At 39.0% G+C, this 10,498-nt stretch overlaps 1 protein-coding gene across 1 annotated transcript; it reads left to right on the top strand.

The window, feature by feature from the left end:
* The first annotated feature begins 224 nt into the window (after positions 1-224).
* On the top strand, positions 225-7,915 carry LOC103524330. Its single transcript, XM_026833398.1, has 9 exons — positions 225-304; positions 829-956; positions 1,342-1,365; positions 1,581-1,676; positions 1,949-2,051; positions 2,857-2,895; positions 3,472-3,697; positions 7,178-7,275; positions 7,732-7,915. Exons 1-9 carry the CDS (start codon positions 225-227, stop codon positions 7,913-7,915), a joined length of 978 nt encoding a protein of 325 aa, XP_026689199.1.
* Positions 7,916-10,498: the final 2,583 nt, after the last annotated feature.

Raw genomic sequence — 10,498 nt, 5'->3', positions numbered from 1 at the left:
GGGTGGAGGAAAGTTTAAAATTTCCGGTAGCCCAGGGGCCGTGTTACGTTAGGTACAGTTCTTATTATTATTTATTATTATTATTTTTTTTTAAAGAGGTTTGACAGAGGGTCCGTCCTTCCTTTATTATTACTAATAATAAAAGGTATAGGGGACGGACTATTGTATTCGCTTCGGTGTTGGGAGATGAGGACGACGAAACAGCAAGTCTAATAGAATCCCTCATGAGTGAAGCAGACCAGAGATATATCCTCGCTCAGTTACAGGAGAGTCTGGCCTCGGCTGATAGTGATAATCCTTACAGGTAAACAATCCTTACTGGTGTCCGACACAGCTACTTTTGGTGAACAAAGTCCTTATAACATAAAAAAAGAGCAATCAAACAAAAAATATGTACTAGATTTCCTAGGGCAGATGGGACCAGGAGCGAAAGTTTTAACGAAATTTTCGTTCTCAGAAAGGCACAGATGTAAAAGGAACTGCCATGACCCCAATATGACGAGAAAAGGCTTCCTGATTTTGAAAGTCGGATTACTTTTTTAAGACCAAATTTTGGACGTCTTTTCATACTTTAGCCTAGCCTTGTTCCTAAAGTAAAAAGCTCCAAGTCGCCGATTCAATTCCATCCCGGGGCGAACTTTATCCTAAATCGATAAGGTTCGTTTTGGAACGGTTGGCTAGCTCCTATCCTGTCCTTTTTCTTTCGAATTTGGGGCAATAAGCCTACAGTTCCCTCTATCAAATTTATTTCTTCTTTCTTCAATTCAAACTTGAAAAAATAAATCTTGGTTATTGTTTGAAGTAATTGTATTTATTGTTTGATTTCAGAATCCTAGTTCAGAAGTACGAGGAGCTTGTGCGAGCTCAGAGGAAGATACAAAGTCAGAGTGGAGACGGTGTAGGCTCTGGAGGTCAACCATTGAGTTTACAAGAAGAACTGGAAATGTCTGGTCTAGGTAAGTAACAGCATTCTCAAGACTTCAGTTTTAGGCCCAAGTCGCTCAAACTTCGCAGAGAAGTTCTTTATAAAATGTTGATCAAAAAATTCCTTGGCCCGAAGTTCGAGAAATACGTGGTTTGGTCGCTATTCGACCTCGAATATGTACCAATCAGAGCATATTTTTTTGGAATAAAAGCTCTGAAGAGTTCAAATTCCTCAGAACTCGAATTTTCTTCCAAAGTCAGTCAAATTTTGAAGACATGTTGTTGTTGTTTTCAAATGCTCGGAGTTGACTATTAGGTCATTTTCCCTCGTGCATCCCAATACTTTGCTACCAAGTTGTCGTTGTTTGAAAGGCCAGGACATATTAGTAAATGTTCTGCGTTCATAATTGCTTGCAGATTACATAGTGGGCAGATCCGGAGGTAAAATTTTGAAGACATTTCCAATTCAATTTTTAGATCAAAAGTCTCCTCGGGCCGAACCTTGGGAATTGCACGGTTCAGCCGTTATTTAGGGCAAAAGTTTTCAGTTCTCTCGAGACTTGTTTTTATTATTATTATTTTTAATGAGCTTTTCGTCCTATTTTAGGGTTGTATTTGAAGCGAAATAACTGAAATTTGTTTTCTCTCCCCAACAGGAGGTACTCAGAGCAGTGGTCCCAACAGTGGTTCGCTAGGCTATCACGACAGCGCTCCTCTCTCCCTACAAGAAGAGTTGGAGACCTGTACTATTCGCCATTTTCGTGTTAACATAGCTCTGTGATATACCTTGTATAATATGATTCTCATTGTATGTAAATCGCAACAAAATGTAAAGATATGTACTAGAATGGATGGTATTCCATGTTGAATCTCAATGGAAAGTTGGAGTTCCATTCTGGAAAGTAATTTAAATGCATGTGAATGAAATCTTCGCAGGACCTTTAGATTCTTAATATTTTTATAAAGGTTCGTATAAGCTTAACCCATCTCTTGGGGCAGTTACCCAGTCATATTTATTTTGTAGAACTGAGGATATATGAACAACTGGAAGTCAGCATACAGGAGCTGGAGAGAAATAACCAGAGGTTGCTGTTCGATCACACCAATGACAAGAAAACCATCAAAACGTAAGTAGCCATGAGGAAGATTTTATAGGGGTTTAGATTTCACCCAAAGTCGCTTGAACTTGGCACAGAGATTGGATAAATTATGTAGATCAAAAAAGTCCTTGGGCCCTGTTTCCCGAAGGTACGGTTCGGCCGTTATTCCGAACCAAAGTTCCGCTATTTAGGGCTATACAGGAAAAAAGTTCAAAAGGAACTAGCGACGTTTTGGTGGACGTGGTCAAAATGTCGCCAACCGTTGCACTGATTATTTCGTGTCGCATCCTTTACATATTTGACAGCTGCATACCAAATTTCAAGTCTAGCTCTTGCCGTTCTCGAGTTATTTTGTTTACAGACAGACACATATACACACACGGACCAATGGCACTTTGTGTCTCTTCTCGCCCATCTGATGAGAGGCATACTACGGGATGGGCATGCTACGACACAGACCACAAGCGTCTAATGTAGCAGTTGAGAACTAGCGCTTCTCACGACTTTACTTTTAGCTCCAGGTTGCTCAAATTTTTCAGACAGCTTCCATAATGAATGATGATCAAAAGTGTCCGCGGGCCGGACCTCGAGAAATGTACGGTTCGGCCGATATTTAACGCCAAATCTTTGAAAAAGCTCAAAAGGAGTTCGCAATGCTCAGGTCCTTATATTTAAGCCAAAGTCACTCGAACTTGGCACAGAGATTCCATAAATTATGTAGATCAAAAATATCCTTGGGCCCTGTTTCCCGAAAGTAGCAGTCGGTGAGAAGGACCTGTTTGAAGATTTGACTTTGATTGCCCATTAATACCTTTTTTCTTCAATTTTTTAGGCAACTCGCCACAATCGAAAGTCTCGAAAACCGCTGCGATACCTTTAGCCAAAACTCAATCAAATTTTTCAAGCAGCTTCCATAATTAATGATGATCAAAAGTGTCCGCGGGCCGGACCTCGAGAAATGTACGGTTCGGCCGATATTTAAAGATAAATCTTCGAAAAAGCTCAAAAAGAGTTCGCAATGCTCAGGTCTTTATATTTAAGCCAAAGTCGCTCGAACTTGGCACAGAGATTCCATAAATTATGTAGAACAAAAATATCCTTGGGCCCTGTTTCCTGAAAGTACTGTTCGGTAAGATGGACCCGTTTGAAGATTTCACTTTGATTGCCCATTAATACCTTTTTCTTCAAATTTTCAGGCAACTCGCCACAATCGAAAGTCTCGAAAACCGATGCGACGAGCTTCAGCTGTCCGTCAACGAGCTCAGTGTCGAGCTTGAGAAGGAGAAGCGCCACCGCCAATCCGCGCAAACGCAGGGCGAGCGCAAACCCTCGTGCGCGCAACAATACCAGGACGAAGAGGTGAGCGGATTGCTGAAGGAGTTGCAGGAGATGAAGGCGCAACGCACGCGGGACCTGCGCAAGATCACGGACCTCGAGGACAATATTGCGAGCTCCAGCTGTCCGTCAACGAGCTCAGTGTCGAGCTTGAGAAGGAAAAGCGCCACCGCCAATCCGCGCAAACGCAGGGCGAGCGCAAACCCTCATGCGCGCAACAGTACCAGGACGAAGAAGTGAGCGGATTGCTGAAGGAGTTGCAGGAGATGAAGGCGCAACGCACGCGGGACCTGCGCAAGATCACGGACCTCGAGGACAATATTGCCAATGTTATTCAGGTGAGATAATAATGTTTCGTTTTCATCAACATCGGACCAGGCATTTGCGAGGTATAGCGGAACAAACATTCATCCAAACCAAACGCAAAACGGTCGAGTTAAAACGTAGACCTATCGTTCGATCAAATAGACACAACTCCAGATAGATTAAAACCAGACTCCAGCTCTCTCAAGCTGGGAAGGTAGAGTGTCTGCTCTGTAAGCGCTATTGTTTCAAAGTCAAATCTTCATATTGTTTGAGAAAGTTCGGGACCGAAACAACATAGAAGTCCCATGTTATACAGATACAGGATGTCTTGAAAATCCTGCTCGAATCCTTCTTGATCCCAACTTTTTTGTATGGTTTGCTCGGATATACCCTATTGTTCCTTATTGGGTGATGACTTGATGAGAATGGGAACTGATACTAGAGATCAGAGCTGAAATAGGAGTAGATCGAAATTTTTGACATAATAGACAATGTAATGAAGTACTTACTCCCTAACAATATCGACATTATTATTGAATAAGCTAAGAGTGTTCCTCATCGACCTTTGAGATGGCCTGATTGCTTGTTCCTTTGGACTAAAGACAGTTCAATAGACAGCAAGGTGCTCGGACATGGGCACTTTCTAAGACCAAAACCAATACTCTCACGTAACTTAGAATTAAGCGCTAGGAACCTCAAACCGTGTTTTGGCACTAAAAACTGACCATCGAAAAATTCACCCGATTACATTACTTTCCTTCTTATAGGATAAGGAAAGTAAAAAAGCCTAGCCCACTAGGAACGAAAGTGAATGTCAAAAAAAAAAACAAAACAATAAAAATTGATTGATTTCATGCTTCGGAATATTAGGAGCCTTATTAAAACCGAAATCATGCGCCGATAACCTTTTGAAATACCACTATCATGTTAACCCATTATGCTCCCTGTTGCAGTCAAGGTCATCTGTGTCGGCGATGTCTGCGTATTGCAGATGACAACAGGTCCTGTCTGGGAGATGAGGACGACGAAACAGCAAGTCTAATATTATTGAAAATGGAATCGTGTTTTTACTGTCTTTTTTTATGGCATCACTGAAACAGGTGTTGTGTGGATAGTTGGATATACATTATACATATTATGCAATGAAAGGTCCATACCTATTGGGCTTTTAAAATAAATGAATCTATTTTTTTATTGTTTAGTTACTTTTAGGAGATTTGATAAAGGAAACTGTAACTGCAGAGGTTTTATCGTCCCCAAAAATCCCGAAATAGATAAGACCTCTATTGTTATGGGTTCCCTCTTCCCTCTATCACACCTTTTGGAAAAAGAAGAAAAAAAAAACTTTGAACTCACTTCCTTCGTTCAAAAATGTCTCCTCAAAGGGTATCCAACGGGTTAACCTCACGACCGAAATGAATCAGATAAGACCTCTATTGTTATAGGTTCCCTCTTCCCTCTATCCCACCTTTTGGAAAAAGAAGAAAAAAAAACTTTGAACTCACTTCCTTCGTTCAAAAATGTCTCCTCAAAGGGTATCCAACGGGTTAACCTCACGACCGAAATGAATCACAGAATGAATGGAACCTCATTTAACCCATGTCCGCCCCCATGCCCGGAGCGGTAGGAAAGTAAAAGTGTTTGAAAACAAAAGTCCGCTAAATGATGCTACATAAATCTAATACCAAGTCCAATATAGGTACAAGTACATAGAAGTCCCATGTTATACAGATACAGGATGTCTTGAAAATCCTGCTCGAATCCTTCTTGATCCCAACTTTTTTGTATGGTTTGAAAGAGGGTACTGTAACTGCTAACGCCTTATTGTCCCGAAGAGAGAAGGAAGACAGGATAGCAGGAAACCAGCCGTTTCGCAAACTTTATCTGTTTAGAATAAAATCCACCCCGGGCGGGAATCGAACCCAGGTGCTACCCTTCAAGATAACTAGGCGGGCTATATCTATGTTTGAATATGGTGTACTTTATCTGTAATTCTATATGGTATTCGGTGAAAGAAATATAGACTCTGAAGGAGCCTCTATAGAGTCTATAGGACCGATCGAACCTAAGCTGGCTGGAGTCTGGCCTTTTTTCTTCTCTAATTACTATGTACGTCTTTTGCGAAATGCGAAATTCAGAATGCGCGAGGTTTTCATATCGAAACAAGTGGTTCAGCACTTCTGGGACATACTGTACGAGTGTTCAGTACATTCACCGGCTTAATGTCAGTACACACAGGCTGACCCGGAAGTTAGGAGCGTGCTATGAGCCCCGCCCTGGTCTGTGTCGTAGCTTGTCCCTCATCAGATAGGCCAGAAGAGACACAATATTTTCCATTTAGATGCTGGATCAAAACGAGAACAAGAGAAAAAAAAAATAACCCTTTGAAACATTAGCAATCAAACAAACGAGTTAATTTTTTCCACTCTGGGAATCGAACCCAGGACTTTCTGCATGGTAAACAAACACGCTAGTTCTGGACAGCATTGCCCCCTACTTACCGAGTTAACCAAGGCTAAGCTAACAGTTTAAGGCGAGCTAAGTACTTTACTTTTGTCCCAACCTTGCCTCCAAAAAGGAAGGGTATTAATACCACTATATGGTAAACAAACACGCTAGTACTGGACAGCATTGCCCCCTACTTACCGAGTTAACCAAGGCTAAGCTAACAGTTTAAGGCGAGCTAAGTACTTTACCTTTGTCCCAACCTTACCTCCAAAAAGGAAGGGTATTTATACCACTATCATGTTAACCCATTATGCTCCCTGTTGCAGTCAAGGTCATCTGTGTCGGCGATGTCTGCGTATTGCAGATGACAACAGTATACCACTATCATGTTAACCCATTATGTTCCCTGTTGCAGTCAAGGTCATCTGTGTCGGCGATGTCTGCGTATTGCAGATGACAACAGGTCCTGTCTGGGAGATGAGGACGACGAAGTGTTTCATTTTCATCAATATCGCACCAGGCATTTGCGAGTTATAGCGGAACTAACAAAGATTCATCCAAACCAAATGCAAAACGGTCGAGTTAAAACGTAGACCTATCGTTCGATCAAATAGACACAACTCCAGATTAAAACCAGACTCCAGCTCTCTCAAGCTGGGAAGGTAGAGTGTCTGCTCTGTAAGCGCTAGGTTCGCGGGTTCGATTCCCGCTTGGTGCAAATTTTATTATCCTAAACAGATGAGGTTTGATTGTTCTCGGAACGACTGGCTTTCTCTTATCTTGTCTTCCTTCTCTCTTCGCTTTCGGGATGATAATAACTCAGCAGTTACAGTTCTTTCTATCATACACATATGTGGACTTGGGTACATATGTAGGTACAAATAAACACAGATCTCTAATTAAATTACGAACCTATTTAAAAATAAGACAATCTAAAGTTTTGGGTACATATGTAGGTACAAATAAACACAGATCTCTAATTAAATTACGAACGTATTTAAAAATAAGACAATCTAAAGTTAAATAACGAAACCTATTTGAAAATCTATGTTGTTGTTTTACAGGAGAATGCCAGCCTGGAACAGAGACTTACCGCCATATCGGAGAGAGAGCAAGACTTCAAAACCATGCAGGAAGAACTCAGTACCCTGGAAGATATTCGGTAAGTTAGACTCATAATATGGTCTGTGTCGTAGCTTGTCCCTCATCAGATAGGCCAGAAGAGACACAATATTTTCCATTTAGATGCTGGATCAAAACGAGAACATGGTCTGTGTCGTAGCTTGTCCCTCATCAGATAGGCCAGAAGAGACACAATATTTTCCATTTAGATGCTGGATCAAAACGAGAACAAGAGAAAAAAAAATAACCCTTTGAAACATTAGCAATCAAACAAACGAGTTAATTTTTTCCACTCTGGGAATCGAACCCAGGACTTTCTGTATGGTAAACAAACACGCTAGTACTGGACAGCATTGCCCCCTACTTACCGAGTTAACCAAGGCTAAGCTAACAGTTTAAGGCGAGCTAAGTACTTTACTTTTGTCCCAACCTTGCCTCCAAAAAGGAAGGGTATTAATACCACTATCATGTTAACCCATTATGCTCCCTGTTGCAGTCAAGGTCATCTGTGTCGGCGATGTCTGCGTATTGCAGATGACAACAGGTCCTGTCTGGGAGATGAGGACGACGAAACAGCAAGTCTAATAGAATCCCTCATGAGTGAAGCAGACCAGAGATATATCCTCGCTCAGTTACAGGAGAGTCTGGCCTCGGCTGATAGTGATAATCCTTACAGGTAAACAATCCCGTAGACCTATCGTTCGATCAAATAGACACAACTCCAGATAGATTAAAACCAGACTCCAGCTCTCTCAAGTTGGGAAGGTAGAGTGTCTGCTCTGTAAGCGCTATTGTTTCAAAGTCAAATCTTCATATTGTTTGAGAAAGTTCGGGACCGAAACAACATCGCCATCATGATTACCAACGTTCGCTAGCGAATACGGTACAACAAGAAGAAGAAAACAGATGAGGTTTTAGTGTTTTCGAAACGACTGGCTTTCTCCTATCCATCCTGTCTTCCTTTTATCTTCGCTTTTGGGACGATAAGACTTCAGCAGTTGCAGTTCCTTCTATCAAACCTCTTGGGAAAAAATATATTGTGAGGACTTGGGTACATACTTATGTATGTACATAGATAGATACAAACACAGATCTCTAATTAAATGATGAATCTATTTAAAAATAACACAATTTAAAGTTAAATAACGAGGCCTATTTAAAAATCTATGTTGTTGTTGTTCTACAGGAGAATGCCAGCCTGGAACAGAGACTTACCGCCATATCGGAGAGAGAGCAAGACTTCAAAACCATGCAGGAAGAACTCAGTACAATCTTGCATCCAACTTGGTATGAGAAAGGTTGTTGTGCCAATGTGGGGAAAATCTTAGAATTCTTGTAGGATCATTGGATCATTGAGGGGAGAAAAGTGGTTGTACAACTTCCATGTTTTGTTTTGTTTATTATGTGTAAGTCGAAAGCCATCTGGCAAAAATCGGAATACATCACATGTCTTTGGGTATACTCCATTTGATTTATTTTGAGGAAACCATTTAGTGATGAAAATTAGTATTGAAACAATCGAATTCTTGTGTACAGTACCAATTGTGAATATGTGTATGAAATTTCAATAAGTTCTCAATAGTCAAAAGTCAGTGTAGAGACTTAATCCCTGTCGTAAGAGATTATCTGGTGTTTAATTTATTTGAAGTTATTTATTTAAACCATTGATTATTTATTTTATTTATTAAGATGTAGTCAAAAGTCAGTGTAGAGACCTAATCCCTGTCGTAAGAGATTATCTGGTGTTTAATTTATTTGAAGTTATTTATTTAAACCATTGATTATTTATTTTATTTATTAAGATATTGATTTGGACTGACAACGCGAATTTATGGTCTGAAAAGGAACAATAAATCTAGTGTTCATTTTTTCTAGAGATAGAAAAGTCTAACTCTGAATAAAATCTAGTTAGTTACTAGAAATAACTAGCCATATATCTGAATAAAATAAAATCTAGCTACTAGAAATAACTAGCTATATATCTGAATAAAATAAAATCTAGCTACTAGAAATAACTAGCCATATATCTGAATAAAATAAAATCTAGCTACTAGAAATAACTAGCTATATATCTGATAAAATCTAGCAAGCTACTAGAAATAACTAGCCATATATCTAAAAATCTAGTATTTAACTACCAAATAGGTATATCTACCCTTAAACTATCTGAATAGAATTTTGATAAGTATAAATAAAATAGCATTTTAAAATAATAAAATCTAGTGAGCTTAACTAGCATACACGAAGACATTATGGAAATATCTAGCCAAAATGAAGTCTGATTAAAATCTAGTTCTAATATGAATAAATAAATTTAAAATCTAGTATAGCTTTAGATTCTCAATATTTCGAGTCAAATAAAATCTAGTGCATACATTAAAATAAAATCTAGTAAACTTGTTAGCTTGATCCATATTATTATTTCAAGAAGTCTGAACAGAAATCTAGTGAATAAAATCTAGCAAACTACCCTTGAACTATCTGAATAGAATTTTGATAAGTATAAATAAAATACCATTTTAAAGTAATAAAATCTAGTGAGCTTAACTAGCATACACGAAGACATTATGGAAATATCTACCCAAAATGAAGTCTGATTAAAATCTAGTTCTAATATGAATAAATAAAGTTAAAATCTAGTATACCTTTAGCTTCTCAATATTTCGAGTCAAATAAAATCTAGTGCATACATTACAATGAAATCCAGTAAACTTGTTGGCTTGATCCATATTATTATTTCAAGAAGCCATTAGTCTGAACAAAAATCTAGTGAATAAAATCTAGCAAGCTACTAGAAATAACTAGCCATAGGTATCTAAAAATCTAGTATTTACCTACCAAATAGGTACACTGCTACTATACCATTATATTATTTATTTAACTCATCATTTTGTTTAATATTTGTTAAATGCAAATCACCGATATAATAATTTGGTTATTATTTTTCCTTTTTTTTAAAGAGATTTGACAGAGGGAACTGTAACTGCTATGGTCTTTTCGTCCCGAAATCGAAGAGAGAAGGAAGACAGGATAGAAGAAAGCCAGCCGTTCCGAGAACGAACATTATCCCATCAGGGGCACGCAGGTTGCTTATGAATTTTTATCAACAGAGTTCTATTCCTGAACGGTTACTTTTTCTCCAGGAAATTTCTGCAACCACGATAAAATTCACAAACTCAGGTGTATATTTCTCAGAAGGATCATATACATAGGTACCAGATCACATGCTTTTGAGAAGTCTAAGAGCAAGAAATGTGTTCTTT

The sequence above is a fragment of the Diaphorina citri genome, unplaced genomic scaffold, assembly GCF_000475195.1.
Source record: "Diaphorina citri unplaced genomic scaffold, Diaci psyllid genome assembly version 1.1 scaffold92, whole genome shotgun sequence".
Taxonomy (NCBI): domain Eukaryota; kingdom Metazoa; phylum Arthropoda; class Insecta; order Hemiptera; family Psyllidae; genus Diaphorina; species Diaphorina citri.
This window is presented reverse-complemented; position numbering and strand designations above follow the sequence as displayed.